We start from the raw sequence: 26,631 nt of genomic DNA on the forward strand, positions 1-26,631 counted from the left end.
CATGTTCTTTGCAACGTGCAGGGCCGGTGCAAGGTACATTGGCGCCCTAGGCGAAAAACCTTAATTGCTCTCCCCCCCCCCCCTCCCACCGGGGCCGGACACCCCCGAAAAAAATTTTTTTTCCTTGCCTCAAAATACATCACGTAAGCCTAAGATTTTGTCAACAATCAAATGTAAGCAGGCTTGTGTTTTTTTTTTTTCACTTTTTTTACTTATTACAAATCATAAACAGGTCACCGTGGACTAAATAATTAGGTACTTATATCAATATAAACATTCCAAACTGTTACAAAAATCCATTTTCATCTAGTTTCAATAATCGTTACACATGTTATATCAGCTGTTATGTGTCGTGCTGAGCCGCCCCCAGCTACTTGGCGCCCTGGGCGGTCGCCTGGTTCGCCTGTACGGACGCGCCGGGCCTGGCAATGTGTAACATTTGTTTGGACGTACGCCACGCTGGATAGCTCTCTTGTGTCACAGAAATAACCACAATAATAAACTGTTGTCTCTCAGGAAGCCTACTGTGTTCCATAATCGTGTTGACCAGACTATCCATCGTTAGTTTAATCTGTCGCTGCGTTGTCCAAAGCCGTTCGTTTCTTCAGTTCTCCAGTTTCAAATTTCAACCCCTGTTTTTTACGTTAATAATTTGTTTTGGCCAAAGTTTTAAATGAATTTAAGATTTTATATAAAAAAATATATAATGGATTTGATAGTATATCTATTTAAAAAAAAGTAATGATTATTTTATTTACTTTCCAACCCTTGCAGTAATGGTTTGGTTCGATAAAAATTTATTCAAAGAATAGTTTCAGACCTTATAGAAAGTTGACCAAAAATAAGAATGAATTCGATAGTGTAATGGGTAGGAAAATTTTATATTTGTTTTCTTATTCCAACACCAGGTTTTTTTTTCAACCCCTTGCAATAATGGTTTGCATTATCAAAAAATTGTTTCAGACAAAAGTTGTAGATAAAAATGATAAGATTTACAAACATTTTGAATGTATTTGATTGTGTCCTTACTAAGGGAGTTAAGAATTTTTATTTTGTCACCTAACCCTTGTTATTATTGTCGTCAACCAACGACCTAGAGATATATAGACTGCTAGTGGGAGGCCATCTTTGATTCCAATTGAATTTGACAGAATGGTGGGCAAACAGTGCTTTGTTAGCAGACGACGTACGTTGACAGCAGAAAAGTAGCAGTGTACTAAGTTAATTATGTAATATTACAGGATGAATTATGTTCATTATGTAAAATTACGTGACACAACTAAAACTCGTAATGAACGAATACGACTACAATAGTAAAAAAACCCACACAAATCATTTAAAAGTGGTCATTATTCCAGTGCAGTCGATTATTTTAAATTAATAGTACTTAGTGATGAGATAAATTCCATGTACTGTATCAAATTACCTACACGAAATACATATATAATAGGTTCAATAACTGATCTACATTTTGGTCACAAACATTGGGTCGAAGAAGGGTTAGCTATTTTCTAGCGCATTTAATGTCGTATTTACAAATCGCACTACGATGAAACTGTATTTAAAATTATATTTCACTCGTTCCATCTCTAAGTATTACCCGCAAAAACTGTAAAATTGCGGAAAACCTACAATTTTAGGGAATTTACTAGCAACTCGCATCTTTCTCCCATAAGAACCAATGCTTTTACAGCCATGTTTTGCCCACCATTCTGTCAAATCAGCTCTCTGTCTCTCTCGCTCGGATTGTAGTTCCCCAGTATGCCGTCGACAGCAGCAATTGGCGCTGAAAGCAGGCCGATAAGCAGTCTATATATCTCTAGGTCGTTGTCGTCAACCCACTATGTTTGTCTGTGGCGTGGTAATTTTTTTCTGAGTATTCCCTCCATAAAATTCTCTGTGCTGTGTAGTCTTTGTTTTGGTTACTCTATGACATCCAGTTAAAACCAGCAGTGGTGTACGCCCATAGAAATGTTTTAAACCGTGTAGATCTCTGAATGAGCCAAGTAGATATGGGTTTGTACGGCATGCGAGAGGGGTTTAGTGAGGTTTCGAATGAACACTTCAGATTATACATCACAAGGTTGTACTGTCAGTGCTTAAGGTGTTGACACCATCAAGAGTTCAATGGGCTCCACACCTTAATGGGCGCTGACTCTGACTCGTCAAAGCACATGTTCTTAACTTGGGTTAAAGGGAGTCAGTTACACCTCTAAGTGCATAGGTACACTTACATAATGGTCTTTGAATCCTTCATTATTAAGTATGAAATAACATACATTATTACTAAGGTATGTGTAGTTTTTCTGTAACAGAGTTATTGAGAGGAAGATAAATACCACAACTTACAATAAAAAAATCCCTTTTGGCACAGCCTACAGGCTGCACCTATTTATCTTGGAAATATTTTGGAAATATCCATAAATTTCTGGAATATTTTAAGAACTTAATGTGCATAACATATTTATGTTCTCCAATATTACAAAATAATAATAATCAATTAAATATTTTCTCATTTTCCATTATCCAGCATTGAATAGCTTGAAACAAATTTAATGTCATATGCAAACTGGGGTAATTATTTAATTTGTCATCTCTTGCACTAATAACGTGGTCAAATAAAAATTTGCTTTGCACCAAGGTTTAAGATAATATTAAGATGGTTTAAAATAAATTCGAACGAATTGGATACTAAGATAGAGTGATAGAGAGAGGTATATAGAGAATGAGATAGAGGGATAGATAAAGCGACATATACAGATAGATAATTAGAGAGAGAGACAGAGAGAGAGATGCTTTGTGTATGTGTACCAACTTCAAACAAATCACGAAAAAAAAAAATTGAATGAGGCATTGCAATGCATACCAGACATTAGCCAGTGTTTTATATTTTTTTAAATTTGTTATCACAATGCCATTTTAAGTAGATATGATTAAAACTGAAAAAAAAAAGTAAATTCTGTCCTTTATTTTATATTTCAAGAAAAAATTTGTAGAAAGTTATTTTTACAACTAAATAGGCTAAATAGGCTACTTTGAAATAAAAGACTGAAAAGAAATAATATTAAACTTCATGATCAAATAATTTTATAAATTTATAGCTTATCCTTTGGGAAAAAAAAAATTATTTCTACTGCATGACGCACAGTTGGAATTTCGAAACGATAGTGCCTGCACTGTCGCGGGGAGTTAGGAGCTAGGGGGAGAGCTAAGCTTTACTGCCGCCCTGCGGGATTGTCATACCTGCAAATTACTGACTTGCCTTCGTATGTGGGCGAGGCTGCTGGGGTTGTACGCCATGTTGGCAAACACCAGCCGCTCCTCGTAGTCGTACTCGCACAGGATCTTGTTGTCGCACAGGTAGAACCGGTCGCCCACGCAGAACCTGTGGCATTCGGCGTTCACTCGACTTCGTGGGTTTTTATCTCCGGGGGCCAGTTTCATTTTTGTTTAAAACAAAATATATAGGTTTTATAATGATATTATTATTATTATTATTATTATTATTATTAAACTATCGGAGAGAGATAGTGCATTATTTAACAAATATTAGTTAAATGTTCCGTGAGGCTTATTCACAAAAAAAAAAAAAATTTTTCATTTTGACTGACATAAGATTGCTCTTTTACAAGATGATTTGTAACAAGTATGTTTAGTGCCAGAACTACCCAGAACGACAAAAATAGAATCGACAAGTATTTTTCGTTTTGAAAGATGTATCAATGTATTTGTAAAAAAATTAGTATTAAAGTTGCTAGATAAAATATATAATTTTTTTTCCAATATGTTTAGTACATATATTTTGGTACAATATTCATGCTGTATAAATTACATTCATTGATTTAAATATATTAAAATTTTGTGATATGAGTTTAAATTTTGATTAAAAATGGTGAGCAATATCATGATTAGATATGCATTTTGATGCTTGAAGGTGTGTTTACTTGCATTTTGGTGTTATATGGTGCAGTGACATGATTTTCGGTGTTATTTTGATTTCATCGCAAATCAACGTGATGTAATCTCGTCCCCACTGACCCTGCAGTGCCGCGCACCTGTGGTTGCACTGCTGGCAGGCGAAGCACTCCAAGTGGTAGACGTTGTTCTTGGCGCGCATGACCATCTCGAAGGCCGGGATCACCTTGCTGCACGCCGCGCAGTAGCCCGTCGTGCCGAACAACCTGCGGCAAGAGCACGGCTCCCGTGAGGAGACCTCCTTCACCGAGCTGTGTCCCCGCCCGATCAAGCTGGCTTTACCATTGATTTCCTTAACATCGAGCACACGATTAAGTCAAAACTACATTTTACAGTTTATGATTGACATGGAAGTCCGTTCATTCCAACCAATCACAGCACAAAACACATGGTCGGCCATTGTTCGAAACGGAGAAGCAGGTTTGAAATAGGTTATTCACAAATGGGATATCTATTTTTCGAAATGGATGATGATTACAAATGACAAATATACAAATTCTAATCCCAAAATACTGCCTCGCCCGGTCCAATAATAAGACATAAACTTCCGGTTGAAAGGTTCCGGTTTGTTGTGATTGGTCGCTTCCCTTAAAGCTGGGTTTACGATTGATTTCCTTAAGAATTACAACTTAACATCGAGCACACGATTAAGTCAAACTACATTTTCCAGTTTATGATTGACATAGAAGTTCGTTAATTCCAACCAATCACAGCACAAAACACATGGTCGGCTATTGTTCGAAACGGAGAAGCAGGTTTGAAATAGGTTATTCACAAATAGGATATCTATTTTTCGAAATGGATGATGATTACAAATGACAAATATACGAATTCTAAACCAAAATACTGCCTCGCTCGGTCCAATAATAAGACATAAACTTCCGGTTGAATGGTTCCGGTTTGTTATATAACCATTTCTGTTAAGCCTTAAGTCATCATATGGTTTGCACACGACCCGTCAAAATTCACACACGACAATCATAAACCATTCCACTAGTTTACATAGAGTCATATGGTAGGTACACGACTAAGTCTTAAGTCTTAATTCTTAATTTTCAATCGTAAACCCACCTTTACGGGAAGCCTTCTTTTCACAGACGAGAGAGCCAAAACCCCAAGTTCCCCGAAGTTCATGCTCGCTATCCTAGCTATCCTATCCAAATCAACCGTCCACAATGTTTTAAAGTATTTATAATTTAGCTAACCTAACCTAATTGACCATTAGTATCCTTTTTATCAACACATTTACAATGAAAAAAAACAACCAAAGATGCACGATCGGGCGTTTGGCTCTCTCGTCTGTGTAAAGAAGGCTTCCCCCCAATTACTGAAGTGAAACTTCTCTGCTGTCAGGGGGGCTGAAATTTTCAAGCATTGCACGAGGAGGAATAGTTAGGTATGTGGTGGTAGAAATGCAGCAGCGGCGGTGGCGGCCTGGCGGGTAGTTTGAATGTCATATACTACTAGATAAAATTTAAAAATTGCAATTACTTGTCCCACCCCCACCCCCTAAATTTACTAATAAATATGTAAATAACCTTAGATGATAACTTTAAATATAGGTCCAATTACGTACATGTGCATTTCAGCATTCACAAAAAAAAATGTAGGTATATCGCGGAACAGAGGCCCAGCATCATGAGTAGGGACCGGAAAAATTTCGCGGATTCAACGACCTCTAGGATAGCCTCCATTATCCTCTGCATTTCTCAAGTAAACACGCGTGTTCATTGGGTGCTAAATTGTGAGACGTCTCCGATGGGTAGCTTATTTGGTCGATAGTCTCTCATTGGCCCAGAAGAGCTCCAGTCGGACCGCGACCCGATAGCAGAACCAGCAGAATTGCACACGTGTTTTGAATTTCAGCCCATCACGAAATGAATCCGCGAACTTTAAAGATTTTTGTAGTTTATATCCTTAGTTATAATGCAATAATAATTTTTATACGAATTTTTAATGTGTAAATTATTGAGTGTTTTCACCCAAACACATGTAAAGTAAAGGTTAAACCCTAACTTATCAGCATGGAACAAGAATGAAGGGACGAAGATTATTCCATGGATCCAGGTTCGAAACCCAGTTCAGCTATCCTGATTTAGGTAGCCTAAGGTGTCCTATAATCACTCCAGGAAGATGCTGTATTGGTTCTTTACTACAAGCCATTGTTGATTTCTTCCAATAGCCCTCAACTGTATTGCGTGGTATGTCTCCAATGACCTTGTTGTCTTAAAGGATCTGCGGCCTCAACTCAAAACTGATCTCATTAGTATTTATGTAGCATGGTAACAGGCGCACCTGAGGTAGTCTCTCTTGCACAGGATGAGGTTGGCCTTGGTGTAGAGCGTGGAGCCCACCTCGCCCAGGCGACAGTCGCAGCAGCCGCACTTCAGGCAGTCCTCGTGCCAGAAGAGGTCCAGCGCCTGCGAGCACACGATCCTGACGGACACAGGCACAAGAGCGGGCGGGCGTCTGTGCTCGAGACAGTGGCGGATCCAAGGAGGGGCACCAGGGGCAAGTGCATATCCTCCCCCCCCCCCCCCCCCCGAAAAAACCAGTCGTCTGCTACATTAATATTGCCGAAAAAAAAAAAAAAGATTGTTTCTGAAACCAATAGATAGGGGCAGGCATTTTTTCGCGAAAAAAATAATCTGAACGCGTGTTAGACTGCAACAAGGTGTACCCGCACCAGCGGTTCCTTCCTCGTGATTGGCGGCCGTCTGGCGAGAGAAGTCGGTTGCATTGTTTGACCGAGCCGCCAAGGACGCGTTTGCTCCCGCACTGAATCACTGTGATTGGTGGTTGTGACAATCGACATGTACCTGGGGAGAAACTCCGCCCAATCGCGGAACACAGACGATGGTACAGTGTTTTGACTTTCATCTAGTCCCGAAATCTTTTCGCGAAATCTGCATGATCCCTACCGATAAAATATTTTAATATAGTTAATTAATTTCTTGTAGAATTATAAAATCTGGTGGTTGGATGTTATGTGTAGTGTGAGTAGATTAAATACAAATTTAGTAATTTTAAGACTTTTTTTTTTCTCTGGCTACTCTGAAATCCTAGAGTGCCCCCCCTCCTCCGAGGTGAACCTCTGGATCCGCCACTGGCTCAAGAGGCCGGGGGCACGACAACCCTGATACAACCGGGAGGAACAGTGCTCGACAAAACTAGACAGGGGTCCCAGAGTATTAAAAAAAAAATTCATGTTCCTGAAACAATTTGACATTCGATGTCTCAAACAAAAATAATTTCTGAAGTTATACGCTTCTTTAAGCGTTCTTTAAATGATTTCACGCAATGGGGAATTTTGGTTTATTGCAGTTTTTTTTGGACATACACCATTGCAGTTTTGCACTGCTCGTCATGGAAAAAGTTCCGAAAAAAAAAAAAAATAAAAATAAAAATATGAAGATAAAAACAAAAATATTTCACACAAAACAAGACTGAATCAGCTGATGTCGGACAAACAGAACCAACGATGAATAATTAAACACGTATTATGGACAACACAACAACTACAGCACGGACAAAAACTGGTTTATTTAACTTTATTATGTACTTTTTATTTTATTTATTCATATTTATATTTAATTTTGATTTTTAGGATGCAATGGCGTATGTCCAAAAAACTGCATTAAATTCTTTAGGTGTGTTATAGTAAAATGATGCATGTGAAGTTCTACGTTGCGCATGCAACTTGCAACAAAAATTGACAGGATGAAAAATGGTTACATATAAATAAAAATTATATATGCTTTTTTCAAATCATACAATATTGTGATTTATGTGGAATACAGGTCCATATAATTTAAAAAAATAATTTATTGATAATATTAGTGATAGAAATGGTGTTTATAAACGTTTTTAAGTGTGTTTATATAAGTGAGCTTATGTTCCTATATGTATAATTTATTTCCATTATAAATTATTACAATATTATTCGATAAATAGTGGTAATTGAAATTAATAGATTAGAAGAAAAAAATTCATCATATTTATTGATTTTCTATATTAATTCAAATTCATCTTGATTATTTTACTACATTAAATAATTACTTTTATACATGTGTTTAGATTGATAACTGAGTATTTATAAAAAATTTAATTTGTTTGCATTTATACTTTACCATTGTTTGAAATTATATTTTACTTTATAATATTACTCTCGACATTGTATTATTTTATTTCTATTAATTATTTTAATGGAATTTTTTTTATTATGCCACGTAAGTATAAGTTTTAAAGTGCATACCTAAATACCCATGTTTTTATTATTCATTGCCAACTGATATAGCAAGTGGGACTCAATTCACAATTTTTTTAAATATAAATGGTGCAACATAATGAAGCTAAAAATATTCATTGAGAAATTTGGATGTCTTCTGCAATTAGTGCATACATACTTTTTATATTCAACAAATAATCAGTGATTAAAAGAAATATTAAAATTAATTAATTTTTATGTTGGATTAGAAAAAATTCAAACTCAAAACAATGATTAAAAAAAAAAAATTGCATTGCTGTGTTTTTTTTTTCTTGGGATTTACACCACACTAATATGGCTCCACATATGTTTCTATCTTTTTAATTTTACTGGACTTTGCATATTTCATATTTATTTTTCCTGGACTTCTGTGAAATTTGGGGGAAAGAAGTTTCACTACACGGTTTAATTAGATTAAAAAAATATTCAAAATTTGTGAATACTTTTATATTAAATTCAAATAAAAAAAGGATTTGCAGAAGCCTATATCTAGATACTTATAACTTAGTCTGAATATTAGATACAGACTGAGTTAACGAAAGTTCTTAATCTAACTTTTAAAATAAAAAAATGCCCAAAATATTTACTTTAGGTGAGGGGAATAAGTAATGTGCCTCTGTTGGTGTTATGCAATTGTTATTATTATTCTCTGTATGTGTTGCTATTTTTTCTCCAGCCCTATTTTTAAAAATATTTTAAAGTAATATTTAAGGATTGTTATTGTTATAGACTTCTGAGAATGTTGAGCGGAAAAGCAGGAAAAAAAAAAAGTAGCAAAGAGAATGATGAATAATAATAAAAAAATTGAAAAATTACTTAGTTATATTTGATTTTGCTGGTAAAAGCCCTGCTATAGGTAATTTAATTATAATCAAGTGAAATTAGCATAAATATATTCCTATTTTTTGTTAAACTCAGAAGCGTTTATTTTTCTGCGTGTATTCTTTACTATTTTTTTCTGCCAAAATTATTTTACAGATAATTCTAATAAAACATTTTTACTTGAAAAATATAATTTTTAAATCATTTGATATCATCGGAACAAAATATCGATATAAAAAAATATCAGCCCTAAAATATCAATACCAAATTATTGGTATTTTGAACCAGCTATATTGATAATTCCGATTTATCGATATATCGTCATCCCTAGCCTGAAGGCAAGTTAACATTGCACTGCAAGACTTTAGTATACAAATATTTTGTAAGTACATGTATTGCAACTTTCTGGACAATATCGCACCCAGTTATGAGCTTTTTCCATTTTGTTACAAGTTTGTTTGCAGAGGGTTCATATCCACTTGTTGAACCTCAATTGCATTATTTTATGTGTATGTTTGAAATACATAAGTAAATCAAGGGGCAAATAATTTTTTTAAATATATTTATTTATTTTTCAAGTTTTTGGATTCTCCTTTTATTCGAGAGGTATTCAATGTAACCTACCACGAGTTGTGTGGTTCGAGAGGAAAATTAGAAGCGGAGCGGTCGCAGAATGAAGCACAACACAACGTGACGCGACATTTTGTCTGAAAGTAGTTGACTTCCACGAATTTACACAAGAACCACACAACTGTCGCGAGCAGACAATCTGATGGCTGCTGTGTTTTGCAAAATTCTGCGCATGCACGAGCATAAAATCATTCTATTATCTTTGAATATATATACATATGTACATATATATACACATATATACATATACATATATATATATATATTCTTTTTTTATCTGCGACCTCAGCCAACAGGAATCGTGTTTCTTATACCTAATAACAACTAGAGACTGGAAAAATTCGCGAGTTCAATGACCTCCAGGATAGATGACACGATCCTCTGCCTACTTGGGCAAACGGCGCCCGTTCATTGGGTACTGAATTTTGAGGCGTCTCAAGTGGGTAACTTGTGGTTGGATACTTCTTTGATTGATTGTCTCTAATTGGCCAAGAGTCCTACATATTAACAGTGAACCAATAGCAGAAGCAGCACAACGGTATAATTAATTGAATTTTAGTATAAATCAGGAAATGAACCCGCGAATTTTTCCGGTCTCTACGGGATACCTAATAACTAGAGACCGGAAAAATTCACGGTATCAATGACCTGTAGGATATACTTCATGATCCTCTATGCACGCGGGAAAATTACACCTGCTCATTGGCTACTGACTCATGACACCTGTTAACTGGGATGCTCGTGATTCGACACTTCTTTTGTTAAAGGTTTTTCATTGGTCGAGAGTTCAAATAAACTGTGGCCCAATCACTGATGCAGTAAAAAGGCAAACGTTTTTGGATTCTAGCCTATCACGAAATGAATCCGCGAATTTTTCAGGTCTCTGATAATAACACAATAAGCTAGAACTCCACTCACTGTCACACAGTATTCAAGTCAGGAGGAGAGAGTACTGTGTGACGTCACACCGACCTTGAGCAGGAAGCGCTCCGTGATTCGCTTGCCGCAGCCGGCGCACTCCTTGGCTGGGGCGGCGCCCGCCCCCGAGCCGCCCCCAGCCCGCCCCCCGGCCGCCTCCTCCGGTATCGCTGCCGCTTCTGAAACACCGCGTTCCCCCTGTTCGTATTCCCTCCTCCTTTGCGGTCAGATCTGAGCTTGAATGAAGCTTCAATCAAGTCAGCGAACAGTATGCCGCAAGCTTACATTCCAGTGTGGTTGAAGAGACAGAAGCAGAGGCCATCCATAGAGGTCGGACATCTGGCACGGGAAACGCTACAAAGGGAGATGGCAGGTGGAAAGGCTGGTTGGTCAGGCTGTTCAAGTTCGGTTTAAAAATGGCCACCTAAAATTTACGAATTAACGTTGCTTACAAATTATCCAGACTGTCTTCGTAAGTTTGCGGTTCATCTCCGTAATTTTTACGGGTGCTGAGTTCACGTACTTCCGACATGAATCAACAATAATTATCATATTATATGAATAATAATACTACATTCATAAACGCGTTGAGTCTAGAGCAAAAACCTTTTTTTTTTTTTTTTTTTTACTTCCACTGCTGTGTTTACCTATTTTACAAATAAACACGTAACTCAGAATTCGGAATCCAGCGTAATTTCCACGAAGATCCACAATTTTAAAAATGTTCCCCTTAAATTTACGAAAAACTTTGGTTACAATTATCCAAGAATCTTCGTAAATTTGCTGTTATCTCCGAAAATTTACTGTTAATAAGTAAATTGGCTTTCAACATAATTTCACGGAAATTATACTGACACACTAGCAAAACATTCAAAAACGTATTAAGACCCCTGCAAAAAACACTCTTTAGGTACTTCTTCCACGTGTGTGTTTATTCTAAAAACAGAACACAGAGGTTGAAGTACGGCTTTTTTTTTTTTTTTTTTTTTTTTACCACGAAGAGGCAGGTATCCTTACATTACGAAGAGCCTTTCGTTTATTTCAGGTGAATTCTTCGTTTAAAGTTCGTAAATTTACTGTAATTTCCAAGAGCGCAGTTATCTGAGAATATGAGGAACCCTTCGTGTCTTTCGTGTTAGTCTTAGTAGTAAAGTCCGTTACATTACGGCAATTTCTAAGAGTTTTAGAAAAGAGAGAGAGAGGGGGAGGGGAGGGTGACTGGCTAGAGCTAGGAAACACCGCACCTCACAAAAGACAGCAGATCACGTGCCTGTTTTAGAATGTCTGCCGACCCCAAGATGCTGACAGTTGGCCAACTCGACCATTGTTGTCACGGCAGGCCGTACGTGGCGTCACGTCCAATCACATTTCAGAATCGGGAGCAGCACGTGGTAGCTCGTCCGAGAATCGTCCTACTGTAGCAGGGCCTTAATCCTCTGCGAATAGTGTCCAATAAGCCCTGTTGAGCCAGACAGAACCACTTGTGACATTGTTGTTGCATTTCGAAAGTGTTAAAAAAAAAAAATCAAAGATGGCTATCAGGATGCCGGCGCAGATTGAGTGAAATCCATTATATTTATCGCGTGATAAAAGAGAAAATAATCACTTTTAATTACGATGACATACGTGACAAAATTTACTTCAGCCAAAAAACGATCGAATTAAAAACAAAACTACACTTTTTTTTTTACGATATCATTCCGTTGATTGGACAAGTTTTTAAACCACTCGGATAAATATACTACAGTTTAATATTCAAAATGGCGGGCCTCACAAGGTACGCGCGAACTAACGAGCGCCGGGCACTCCCAGCGGATTCTCTCTCTCTCTCTCTCTCTCCCTCCAGCTACTAAACCTTCCCCCCCTCCCACACAATTTAAACCTCACGCTTATTACGTGCGGGCGGCGCGCGCCCGCGAAAAACGAAGATTAATCGGTTTTGACGTCACATGTGCGCGGCCCGGATGTCGGCATTATAAAGAGTTTACAGCCTTGAAGACCAGCCCGGGGTGGGAGTGGTAAGAGGGGGTGGAGAGGGGAAGACACTGTCCACGTCACGGTGAAGGGGCGACAAGGGGAGGGGAGGAACACTAAGACGCGCGCGCGCAACTTTTTAACGAGCAAATTGTTTTCCCGCGTTTTATTAATTAAAAACTCTTCCCCGGCAGTTACGCTTTTAGCGGGGAGATTCTTGGACGTGAGAGGAAAATAAGGGGAGAGCGATATAGGAGGACTGCTTCAGCTCAACAGTCAATCTATGCTATTTGCCAGTTTACATACATTAGAGGAATGTCCAGGAAACACTTACGAAACTATTTGTCATGCAAAAGACAGCAATGACTTGAATACCAACTTATAAGTCGGATGGTGTATATAGATATGTATACCAAGGTGAGTTTGAATGTATACAATGTTATAATGTTGTCAGTATTGGATATATGAAACATATGTTTTATTTTTATGTGATTATGTTAGCCTCTGTGCTATTAACAACAACAATAAATAAAATAAGCGCGTTCACGAGGGATCCCGCCATCTTGCATGCGCCTTGCACAGACCAAAGGAAACAAATGAACGTCGCTCATTACGTAGAGACATGCAAAATTCGCGGATTCATTTCGCGATAGGCTAGCACCAAAACAACTATACCTTCGTACCGCTTCTGCGATTGGCCCACATTTTATCCGGGGAACTGTGAGCCAATGGGAAACACTAAACCAAGAAAGTGCCGAATTACGGACAGCCTAGTTTGAGACGTCTCGCGCGTCAGTAGCCAATGAACAGGTGTCATTTCCGCGAGTATTTAAAGGACTGTGGAGTCTATCCTAGAGGTCAATGAATCCGCGAATTTTGCAGGTACGAGCGGGGCCCTTTGCACTCCAGCGTCGCCAAACATCCGGATGGAATCCCGAAAAAGCAATGTATGTTGTATCTGATCGAGAATCACTACTGGCATTTGTATTCGTAAGTTGAACGTTCGTTCTTAAATACGTTGTCATCAACTGCTCCCTAGCCCGCGGCTGTCAGCCAAAGTGCTCTCTTCTTCTGTCATTCCACCGTTCCTCCTCCTTCATCCAGTTCCAATTTTTCTCATCTCTCCTGCACTCCTTCTTTAACTATCTGCTCTTCCCACCTCCTCCTTGTACTTCAACTCCTTGATTTTCCTTACGGCGTCTCTCTTTTCCCCATTCCTAGACATGGTCAAAGCCATCTCATTCTTGCCTTTTACGTAAACTCGTTCTTTTCCTGTACTTCTGCTCTTGCTTGTACCTTCTCACTCCCGATCCTGTCTCGCCTCGTAACTGACAGCACACTCCTCATACAGATACTTCACATTATTGACTTGATGTTAGCTTTTGGACATACGCCATTGCTAAGCACATGCATGTCTGTAGAAGGAAAAAAAAAAAAAAAACCAAAAGACAAAAACACAAATTAAACAAAAATTGCTGTTGTCAACAGGATATAAACACCACATAATATTCCATAACAGGAATATGGTCAACAAACAAAAAAAAAATGGACTAACAATGAAAAAAAACCCACAAATGATGACAGCACAAAAATATTGAACCCAAAAAAATTCAGCACAACAGTTGAAACGAGACAAAAACACGACAAAACGAAAAGACGAAACGAACACAATAGTTTTCCAAAACAGAAGAGAACGAAAAAACCCCCCACAAATGATGACAGCGCAAAAATTATATTCACATTATTGCTCTGATATTTCAGCATCTCTCTTATCCACAGTCCAAAGTATCTGCTCCATTAGTGACTAGGGCACATGGTAAGTATTGTGCAACGATTGTCTGCATTTTAACGGCGCCTCACTTTTCCATACCAAATCTCTCTCACAACCTTTAGAACGCATCTCCTTTTTTTAACATAAGGTTTGAAAATTGTCCGTTTAAAATCAACGCACGCCACGAAGTAAGAAAGAAATGTCTTCGACTTTTCGGTAAAGTTCACTGACTGGCGGAACTGAAGTCCCGGGTTCGATTGCCACAAAGGATCTTGTTTTTGGTGAACCGAGGGGGGTTGGGTGGTTGGGGGGGGGGGGGGTGGAGGGGTGTTCCATGTTCCATGTTGAGAAATCTTCTTCCTAGCACGCATGTAGGAAATGGTGTGTGCGTCTCGTCAACATCGAGTTCGTTAGCGACAAATACACACCAATCAATGCACGAATGAAAGGAACTTAAGAAAGAAAAAAAAAATGTTATGGAGACATGGTTCTTGTCATTCCAGGACTCTCAATCAGATAATATTTAAACTGATGTTGTCAACTGAAACTGTTCTGTGAACGGATGCAAACACTTTTTTTTTCTTTTTTTTTCAGTGATTCAGAAGTCTGGGATATACATTTTAATGTAATCATTAAAATTAGAGACTTACATGCAAAGAGATAGCGAAATGCAAAACTTAGTACAATTTTTATGTAGTAGAAGGTTATCTATGGCCATATTAAAAATTTTAAGTACATAGTAATTAACATACACAGTTTAAGTACATAGTCAATCGTAAGAATGTTAATTATTGCTGTTAAATTTTATCGTAATTTATTTTGCTGTGTATTTTTGGTAAAGCGAAGTGCAAGGGCATAACATAATCTTTGCCAAGTCGTATAAAATTGGCATACTGATTGATACTAATTGTACACATTACTTTAGATAAGAGTTATCCTCTACCATTATCACTTAAAACGTCTCAAGCTGTAGAAGGTCACGCAAGTGAAGATGACCCTGAACACTTATCTACCTACGCGACTTTTTAATCGATGGACTTGAGCGCCCCACTCCTCACACACAAATGAACAACTTCGCAAGTAGGCGTCCTTTCGAATTAAATGGATTACAAAACCTAAACTTTCGAAATTTATAGGTAAAAAAATATAGGCTACTTAATTATATAATTGGAATTTCATTCAGAAAATAAAAAAAAAGTATTTCGTTTAACTTATCCGTTAAAAATCCTCGCAAATTTGAGAACATTTCGAAATTTAGGTAAAATTATTATTTTTTTCCCTGAAAGAAATTCTCACCATGTCAAGAAGCAGCGCATCATCTGCCGTTGGCGTGGATGCCGACCGGAGATATCGCCCTCCCCACAATAACCCTCCCCCCCCCCACACCCTCAAAACAACCCTTCCCCCCAGGAACTATTTTAATTAACGCGGGGCCGGTAATTTGCGGAAAGAAGCGACGAGAGGCAAACCCCCCGCGCACAATGCACGCCGCCATCTTATTAACGACAGGTTGGTGCTCGCATTGTTTCCGATACGTCTAATTAGACGGCCGCCATCTTGGTTATCTCGCTGGGCGCGCGAGGAGGTGGTTTCATCTAGCGGCCGCAACGGGAACTACAACAACAAGGCGCCGTAATGAAACTTGCACAATATAGCGTCCCTGAAGATAAATTAAAGGAAAGGGAGGGCCCACGTTGTGGGGAAAAAAAAAATTCTTTGAATGAAGTTATTAATATCGGTATGTTGCATGCAAAAATGCGGTAAGGGGGTAGGAATATTAAACAAAAAAAAATGTATAGCGTGAATCTGTGGAAGTTTTTCATTTTAAATCCAAACTCTCAGTCAAATATAAAATCAAAATTATGTTATAAGTCTTTCAATTACTGAAGTTTCCAATCAAACATAACCTACAAAACGCTTTGAAGTTTGTTTTTGCACACCTGCATAGCTGATCTCGTGACGTCACGACTTACAGTTTCAGCCACTATCAACGTAAGATTTTCACAAGCACAACACAGTATTATACATAGCAGTTTAACTCCGTGTAATTCAATCTGACTAGCCACCATCGTTCATTGCGATAAACTTTACACATGCTTAATACTGTGTTACTGCTAAAACCGGGATATGTTTGCGGCCAATCAGAAGCTCAAAACGTCCTACTACGTCGTCATTTACTGATAAATAAGAACAATTCGTGTGTTGACTATATTGTGCCAAATCATAGTTGTATTATTTTGTTTATAATGTTCGCACGGTGGAGTTAAGCTACAATCATCACGGTCCAATTTCCGATCGAGGAAAAATTTATTTCTGCATTTAATTTTGCATTTCTTGTGCTATAACGAATATTATTCTGTTAATACGATTTTTTTCTGCCTATAATAACACACTACCAAATAAAGGAGCATTAATTTTTTTCCGAAGGCTAAAACAACAAAATTAACTAAGTAAGGCTGGGTTCATAATTGAAATCTTTGTTTATTTCAGCCAATTAATTTTCGCGATGTAACCATTTGATGTAAGTGTTAATAAGTAGGGACCGGAAAAATTCGCGGTTTCGATGACGTGCAGGATGAACTCCATAGTTCTACGTACACTCGGTCAAATGCCACCCACTCATTGGCTGCTGTCTTGTGAGACGTCCCAACGTAGCAGCCTGTGATTCGATAAAGCTTCGGTTGGGTGTTTCTCATTGGCCCAGCGTCATCCAGGTGAGTTGTAAGCCGATAGCAGAGGCAGCACTGAGGTATAACTAGAGATCTGAAACATTCGCAGATTCATTTCGTGATAGGCTAGAATCAAAATACGTTTTCCTTTTTACTGCATCAGTGATTGGGCCACAGTTTATCTGAATGACACTCGGCCAATGAAAACTTTCAACAAAAGAAGTATCAAATCACGAGCGTCCCAGTTAACATGTGTCGCGAGTCAGTAGCCAATGAGCAAAAGTAATTTTCCCGCGTGCATAGAGGATCATGGAGTCTATCCTACAGGTCATTGAAATCGCGAATTTTTCCGGTCTCTATTAATAAGTAACTATTTTAAATACCAAATGATTATCCCGTGGCATCTTACCAGCAATTTGTGAGCACAGTTTTTTCAACATAATACCTAAATAGAGGTTATGTAAAAATTTTAGTTGACCATTTTAACCACGACTCATCTTCTGTTTACAAGTTTTGCTAGTTACTTACAATTAAGTAATGGCATTAGGTAATTAATTTTTGAAGCAACATTTTAATATATCGACAATTTACTGCCCCAATATGATTGATAAATATAAAAAGTTATCTGGTCCCGCCAAAATGGCTCCTACTCTACTCTCATTGGTAGAGACCGGAAAAATTCGCGGGTTCAATGACCTCCAGGATAGACTCCAATATCCTCTACACACTCTGGCAAATGCCGACTGTTCATTGGCTGTTGACTTGTGAGTCGTCTCGACTGGGTGGCCTGTGATTCGACACTTCTATGAGTGAGGGTCTCTAATTGGCCCTCATTGCTCCAGATTAACAGTGAACCAATGGCAGAAGCAGCACTAAGGTATAATTATTTAAATTTTAGCATAACACGAAATGAACCCGCGAATTTTTCAGGTCTCTACTCATTGGTTGTTATGCCATGCGTCCTAAACATAAATAACATATATCCATTTCCCTTCTATGCGCACGATAGTCCTATGCGCTGTTGTGAATCAGTAGGTTGGAAAACATGGCGGTTAAATCTTGGGCGTACGACATACTGTTATTGCTATTTCTTCAATTTCTTCAAAGTTTATGTTCATTATAGCCAGGCCGATGTGCTAGTGTTTCCTTCGGAGTCTTTTTAACTGGGATCCACACACAACTCGGAAACACACAACGCCGAAACCAATAACTTGGAATCACCCAGCTTAGAACTGACATAACCTAGAAATAAAACATCTCAACTCCGAACCACACATAACCTAGAGTCGTCACAACGTAGAAACAACACGCGACTTGGAACAAGACGTAACTTAGAAAAGTCTGTCTCGCATGTTTCTAAGTTATGACAGCAGCCCCTTCAACTGTCCAGTCAGCCGGCTGCCCTCCGGAAACAAAAAAAAAAAGCAAAGAGGGAATGGAAAAGGGGGGGGGGGAGGGTAAAAAAATGAAACATTTTCGGCCGAGCGAGCACGTATGCGTGAAGGGTAGCGTTTATATATCCGTCCGTCCGTCCGTTGTCCCTGCCGCTGACAGCCAATCAGGACGTGCGCGCGCGGGTGGGGGGAAGGGGGGGGGGGGGAGGTAGTGGAGAAAGTGGATAATTTGAATTGTGGAAACAAATCCATCGATCTCTCCGCAGCAGACGGCGTGTCCGCATGGATGGCCGGCTACGGGCGCACGTGACACTCGCCGGTTATGATGGCGAGGGAAGCCTTCTTTTCACAGACGAGAGAGCCAAACGCCCGACCGTGCATTTTCGGTTTTTTTTTTTGTTCATTGTAAATAAATATGGCGGTGTTAATAAAAGGATACTAATTGTCAATTAGGTTAGGTTAGCTACATTATAAATACTTTAAAACACTGTGGACGGTTGATTTGGTTAGGATAGCTACATTAAAGATAAGGAAAAAAAGCATGAACTTCGGGGAACTTCGGGTTTTGGCTCTCTCGTCTGTGAAAAGATGGCTTCCCGTGATGACGACGGCAGCGTGGCCCGCGGAAGGACGCATGGTTGCCACATCTCTGTCGCGACGTGGTTGCCACATCTACCGCAACCAACAGTCGAAAAAATGGAGCACTCATTTCTCACGTTGTTACGCTTATGAAATGGCATAGCATTTTGTACGACAGATTTCCAAAGCAGTACAATACATTAAAAATAAATATGTGTTGTAATACCTTTTGCAGTGTTGCCAACTTCCAGCCACACCCGTCAGTAATTTATTGCATTTATGCATACAATAAAACCCGCGTAAAACACACGTGATACAAACTTATGTCAGATACTGGATTTTGAAAAATAATTAACAGTCACTTCTACACAGTAGCGAGATATTCCGTGCAACAAATAATTTTAAAACTACACAGGTGTACAAACGAAGTAATATTTGAAAAGCTAAAAAAAAAAAAAATTAGGATTTATGTTACGGTAGTTAATTTAACACGTGAGATTTTTCGTAGGAAACGCTGATACGCACGATATTTTAGACGCAACATTAAGTTTCAGTGTTTCCGAGATAAAAAATACTCTTTAATTTGTAACTGGGCGTCTAAATCAGTAGTACCTACCTAATTACGGAATATATGTAATGTTTTACAGTATTTCTTTTGTAAAAAAAAAAAAAAGGGGGGGGGGGGTTGACTGCAAAGTCGGTTTACGGACGATAATTTTACGTGATAACGTCATAAGAAAACATTGATGAAAAATTGCACACTTTTTAATTTTCAAATATTATTTACAGTTTTTGCAAATTTAATTTGAATAATTTGGTTTAAATATAATCACGAACAATTAGTTAAAAAAAAAAGCCCGCCTTAACCTGTTTGATATTATAGAAGATTCTCTCGCACGGTGGTTGGCCAGGTTCTTGCACGCTCTGCTCAGGCGGAACGTGACAATGAGTCATGCTTTTTCGTGCGTGCAGCCGGCGTTCATCGATTTATAAGACGTTATCACGTCAAAAAAAATTTACACGGTCCTAATGATGACTGAAAAAAATAAAAAAAATGCAAATTAAGGTGTCATCGGTTAGAGTTTCTGTGGGGTCGGTACTCCTCTCGTCCAAGATTTAAAAGACAGGATAATAACAATTATAGCAGCTCTTGGTGGGCTAGAATAATGTATTTCTTCCCCACTACAGCCTCACATGCCTCACACAGAAGCCACTGGTAATGTGATATCCAAGTAGTCTATGTTTAATGTGGGTTTGCGCACTCGATAGCGCAACTCCGTGGGTGTATATCGACGGTTTCAAACTCCAGCGACGGCGGGAAAGGAAAAAAAGAAAAGAGGAGGGTGGAGGGGGGGGGGGGTGTTTGTGAGTACGAGGCTTGCAACTCCCCCCCCCCCCCCCCCTCCAACTCCTCCTGGCCGACTAAAGGCAGTTGATTACCGCGAGCAGTGCACTCACCGCTCGTTAGGTCGCGCGTGTGTCGTGAGAGCGGGCAGGCGAGTAGCTTCGCTCCTCAGTGGTTCCTTGTTTACCACCGCGAGCTATCAGTCGCTGTTCAACACCTGTGTTTCCGTACCATGTGCGTCTCTGCCTGAGGACGGGAGCAGATCGCAGTTCCCGAAACGTCACTTGTTTCTGTTTTGTGAACGTTTCGTCTTTTTTCGTTTTGTCGTGTTTTTTTGTCTCGTCACAACTGTTGTGCTGAATTCTTTTTGGGTTCAATATTTTTGTGCTGTCATCATTTGTGGTTTTTTTTTATCGTTCTATTCTGTTTTGGAAAACTACTGTGTTTGTTTCGTTTTGTCGTGTTTTGTTTCGTTTAAACCGTTGTGCTGAATTTTTTGGGTTCAATATTTCTGTGTCGTCATCATTTGTGGGTTTTTTTTTCTCGTTCTCTTAGTACATTTTTCTTTGTTTTTCTTTGTTTTGTTGACCATATTCCTGTCACGGAATATTTTGTGGTGTTTATATCATTGTTGACAACAGCAATTTTTTTGCTTAATTTTGTGTTTTTTGTCTCTTTTTTTGGGTTTTAATTATATATTTCTTTATTTTTATTTTTTAGTTTTTCTACAACAGAAAAAGTTTTTAGCAATGGCGTATGTCCAAAAACGTACATCAAGTCATCCCCCTGTCACTAGAGACTGGAAAAATTCGCGAGTTCAATGACCTCCAGGATAGATGACACGATCCTCTGCCTACTTGGGATAAACGGCGCCCGTTCATTTGGGTACTGAATTTTGAGGCGTCTCAAGTGGGTAACTTGTGGTTGGATACCTCTTTGATTGATTGTCTCTAGTTGGTCAAGAGGCCTACATATTAACAGTGAACCAATAGCAGAAGCAGCACAACGGTATAATTAATTTGAATTTTAGCATATCAGTAAATTAACCCGCGAATTTTTCCGGTCTCTACCTGTCACTAATGTTTAGAGACCGGAAAAATTCGCATATTCACTCGGCAATAGGCTAGAATTCAAATACACATGCCTTTATTATGATTTTGCTATTGGCTTACTGTTCATCTGGACGAATCTCGACCAATAAAAAAAAAAACCTCAACCAAAGAAGGATCGAATCACAGACAAACACGCCGAGACGAATCACAAGTCGGCAGCCAATGAACTTGCGTTATTTTCCCAATTTACGGGGCAATGTGCAGTCTATCCTGAAGGCCATTGAAACCGCGAATTTTTCCGGCCCCTACTAATATTTCCAGCAGATATTCACCGCTGAAGGCTCTTCAGAAAAAACCTCCCAGAAGTGCTTCCAATAATGGATTCATTTGGTTGTATATCAGCAGATATTCACCGCTGAAGGCTCTTCAGAAAAAACCTCCCAGAATTGATTCCAATCATGGATTCATTTAGTTAGACGCCAACTGGCTGTGCATCCACCACCAATCATATCCACATTCATTCAGGGGTAGCCACGCCTGCATCTTCACATGGTAACTGTGTGTCAAGTCTTTTTGGACATTAATTTCCGACAGGTATATGAGTTCTTTTAATCTCGGATTGGGTGTCGCTTCGGCTGAGGATTAAACACCGCTTTAAACTCGTAAACTATGCGTGACTCACCCGGTTAGCATTTGCAGTGATGACGTAATGAGTAGAGACCTGCAAAATTCGCGGTTTCGATGGCCTTCAGGATGGACTGCACTTACCCCTGTACACTCGGGCAAATAACGCAGGTTCATTGGCTGCCGACTTGTAAGTCGTCTCAGCTGGTTTGTCTGTGATTCGATCCTTCTTTGGTTGAGGGTTTATAACTGCTTGAGATTCGTCCAGATGAACAGTAAGCCAATAGTAAAATGATCTAAAAGGTATATGTGTTTGATTTCTAGCCTATCGCCGAATGAATCCACGAATTTTTTCCGGTCTCTAGTCATAGAGTATCTTAAATAACGCTAACCTAACCTAACCTCCTCGAAAAAAAAAAACTATTAATAAAGTAATAATATTCGTTGTCGCAAATCAGGTCCACGGACGGTGTTTAGTAATTAAAAAATAAATAAAAAAGATTTAAAAAAAATACTAAACCCCGATTTTGAAAATGATTTTCGACAAGGAATATTATTAAAATACTGTCCATCTTGTTGAAACTCATAAAAAAAGTTAATACCCTTCGACTTTATCAACTTTTGTTCGCACCATCCGCCACAGAAAACGAAGCACCGTAGTTTTTAAACATTTCCGTTCCATCCACGAAATTATTCCCACCAAATGCCGAGCTGAGATGTTGCACATCGAAAAGTTTTCGTTTGTTGAAAATCACGCGCACCCTAAAAGAATCCACTAAGCGGAAAGTGTTTGGACGTAAGTACACTCGGTGACGAGTGACGTATGGCGTACCCGCTACTGTGACCACCCCTGACAGCAAACTGTCCCCCTCCCCTCCACCCACAAAACCGGAGGACAATCAACCGAGCTTCTCTCGGCACACAATAATTGAGAAGAGAAAGCGAAAAGGGGTGGAAGGTTAGACCCAGGGATGAAAACGGGGAAGGGGAGAGGGGGTGGAATTGTAGCGTTTCTCCTCACGGCTCCCCACTCCCCCCCCCCCCCTCAAGCAATTGTTGGTTTCAGTTTTCATTTACATAATGGGAGAACAACAATGCATTTTGTATTAAGCCGTGGCGGGGGAGATTTAATGGCTCGCGGCGGGAGGGTGCGATGGAGGGGGTGGGAACTGTAGACAAGGTGGGGGGGAAGGAGGCGTGAGGTATCGAGGAGGGGGGGGGGGGGGTTGATCACTGAAGACCACAGACCCTATCATTTCTTGATATCTCCGGTACGCAGTGCCTGCATCAGTTACAAGTTATTTGTAAGCCGTTCCCTGAATAGATTCCCAGTATTTAACTGTGCACAGTAACAAGCATAATAAAACATGCTGAACATCACCTACACTGGTTTTTGTAAAACATCAATGAAAATTGCAAATTACGCGCAAATTTTCGCAAGTGCGACAAAGAAATATTCAGTATTTCATACATACAAAAATAACCACAGCAATGTGTTGTAAAAATCTACAATATTTTTATTGCAGTGTTACAAACTATTTCTTGACAACTAGTTTCCAAAGAAATATTTTGTAAGAATATAAAAAAAAATGATTGCGTGTACTTATGAACGTGCGTTAGAAGTTATACTTACTTGATAAGAAAAAACTAACTTTTATTTTGAAAGAAAATAATTAGTATAAATAAAATCATAAAAGGACTGGAGTAAAATTATAAATACGGTTAATATAGAATATCAATCAATATTAAAAAAAGATAAATAAATACTCAGTATTTAATATTAATATAAACACGTAATTATTTAATTTATTAAAATAATCTAGATAAAAATTAATAAATAATGAAAATCAATAAATATGTTGATTGATTATTCTAATTTATTAATTTTAATTATTTATTAAATAATAATGCAATAACTTATAATTTATAATGCAAATAAATTATACAATCGGTAACGTCCTCACTTATATAAAACAATTGAAAAAGTTTATAATCACAAAATCTATCACCAATATTTTGTAATAAATAAATATGTTTAAAGGTATGGTTCAGTATTCAATATAAATTACTAAAGTATAAGATTTAAAAGCACATTCATATATAAATGTATCTAAGAGGAAAAAATATTAGTATTAAGAATTCAGCTTTCCATCATGAGCTAAATCAACTGATGCCTGAGTTTTTTGTTTGTTTTGCAACTCTGCGTGACAAAGAAATTAATGAATATAACTTGTGCGTTCACGCAAGAGACATTGTGTCTTAAGGAATTGGGCCTCGCCATCTTGCAATTTCGAATATTTTGATTCAACTTGCCATAAACCTTCCGTGCTAATTTTTTTTTTGTTTGACATGGCATAGGACTTAGCTTTAGTTACTTGTTGAAGTAAATACTTGTGAACTGGTGTGATTATGATTGTTGTGGTCGCCCGAGTGAAATAATAAGTTATTTCTAGGGGCATGCATATTTCGCGAAAAGATTTCGAGACTAATTGAAAGTTAAAACACTGTAGCACCGTCTGTGTTTCGTGATTGGGTGAGTTTCTCCCCAGGTACATATCGATTGTACAACACCAATCACAGTGATTCAGTGCGGAAGCAAACGCGTCCTGAGTGGCTCGGTCGAATAAGGCAACGACTTCTCTCGCAGACGGCCGCCAATCACAAGGAAGAAATCACAGGTGCGGGTGTACCTTGTTGCAGTCTAATAGGCGTTCAGATCTTTTGGCGAAAAATGCCTGCCCCTAGTTATTTCCTTGCGGCGCTCGCAGACCAGAGCCTGAAGGTAAATATGCGGTTCCCCACAATGCAAAGGTTTGGGAGATATGAGTTACGCCTTGACGTGCCAAACATTGGGATGAATAGTTCTAAATGAGAATTGTAGCAAAAAGATGGGAAAAATATATTATATGGCTGGGTCTAATCGTCGATGAGCCGGCTATGCTTTAGCGTTTTTTTCCCCTTCAAAGATTTGCCACCTTCGTTCTGGAAGTTATCGCGGCGTGCCGAGTTGTGACCTAGAGGTCACAACTCGGTACCTCGAGGTCACAACTCGGTGCCTATAGGTAACAACTCGGTACCTATAGGTCAAAATTCAGTACCCCTAGGTCACAATCCAGTACTTCTATGTCACATCTCTGTACCTCGAGGTCACAACTCGTTGCCTTTAGGTCATAACTCGGTACCTAGAGGTCACAATTCAGTACCTCTAGGTCACAGTTCTGTACCTCGAGGTCACAACTCGGTACCTAGATGTCACAACTCGGCATCTAGCGGTCACGGCTCTGTACCTAGAGGTCACAATTCAGAACCTATAGGTCACGGAGGAAAGAAAAATCGTCTCTTGTGTCGCTTGTGCGCTCAGCCCTCTTATTAATTTCCCGCGGAACTTCCTGACGCAACAGAAAAAAAATAAAAAATAAAACCAAGTAAGGACCCAACAAGAGAGAAGCGGATAGCGAAGTAACGAAGGGGAAAGGGGAAGAAGAGTGGGGTAAAAAAAAAAAATCATAATTTCCTTAATCATAGTTCGCTATAAAATATAATTTTATTATTAAAAATTTAAACTCTTGAATACTGGCATGTTAATTAAATTGAGGCCCCCGGAGGGGCAGGGGGGGGGAGGGATATAGAAAGGAGGGGGGGGGGAAGCTAATGAAATGTCAGAGTCCGGGCGGAGTGTGATTAATTGCAAGGATTCGCGGAGGTGCGAGAGAGACGGAGCGATGGCGGATAGGGGGTGGGGAAAGAAGGGGAGGGAGGTGGAGATTAAATGAGGCAGCTCCAAATTACAACTAGCCCCCCCTCCCCCCTCTGGACCCGCATCTATCCTTTCTCTTCTTCGTGCTCGACCAACTCGTCCACCCCCTCCCCTCTTCGCCCACTCCAGACCCCGTGTTATCCCTGCCCCCCCAAGGGGTAGACGCACGGGCCGACGTGTGTAAACAAGGAGTATCAGTTCCGGATCAGACACGAGGGTCGCGTGGATCCGTGCATCCGCCACACAGAGCTCGCCGTCAGCTCCGATGTTAAGGCCCCCCGCCTCGTCAGGGGTGTATGTGTGTCGGCGAGGCGGGATGATAAGCGCGACGCTCGCTGGTGCTTCTAGCGCGGTGTCTCCTCTGGACTGGCGCGCAGTCTTCTCCCAGTGCATATGAGCGGTGACCGTAACATTATATGGCCGAGAAATGAAGATAAAAATGTAATGCAAGACCCTTAAAATACTTTCAAGAATCTGTAACGGTTGTTTTACGCCTGAAAATCACTCTGAAAACATGCGTTTTTAGCCATTTTTAACTCATCTAAAAATACAGCATAAAAACTTAATCCGAAATCAAAAGTACTTTTTCGGCCACCAGCGAACTCTTAAATGCTTTTCGTAAGCAGGCCCCACTCGTGTATCTCGAGTAGTTTTGAAATCGCGTTTGTTTTTCCTGAAGCTCTGCGCACCGTGTGCGTGCCCGGGTAGGCAGGGGCCTTAACTGGAGGACGTACCTGTGCAACCTCCAGGACGCATCAGCATCTGGCTTGAGACTTCCCGCCCAGACAGAGCTTCAGCAACAACCACGCTCGAGATACCCGAGAACTGCATGTTTACGAAAAACCACTTAGGAA

The 26,631-nt window shown here is 39.3% G+C and overlaps 1 protein-coding gene across 6 annotated transcripts in view; it reads right to left on the reverse strand.

The window, feature by feature from the left end:
* Positions 1-26,631, reverse strand: part of LOC134537016 (LIM domain only protein 3-like) — a 222,760-nt gene that overhangs the window by 4,908 nt on the left and 191,221 nt on the right. The window contains exons 4-7 of one of the 6 annotated variants that reach the window (XM_063377198.1): positions 10,667-10,791; positions 6,271-6,395; positions 4,056-4,181; positions 3,244-3,385 (exon numbers count right to left, since the gene is read on the reverse strand). In XM_063377198.1, coding sequence (XP_063233268.1) covers positions 3,244-3,385; positions 4,056-4,181; positions 6,271-6,395; positions 10,667-10,791 — 518 coding nt within the window. Of the gene's footprint in view, positions 1-3,243; positions 3,386-4,038; positions 4,182-6,270; positions 6,396-10,666; positions 10,792-26,631 lie in introns of all 6 variants that reach the window. The other 5 variants (XM_063377197.1, XM_063377202.1, XM_063377201.1 and 2 more) reach the window with 5 other exon arrangements.

The sequence above is a fragment of the Bacillus rossius genome, chromosome 11 (genome assembly GCF_032445375.1).
Source record: "Bacillus rossius redtenbacheri isolate Brsri chromosome 11, Brsri_v3, whole genome shotgun sequence".
NCBI lineage: Eukaryota > Metazoa > Arthropoda > Insecta > Phasmatodea > Bacillidae > Bacillus > Bacillus rossius.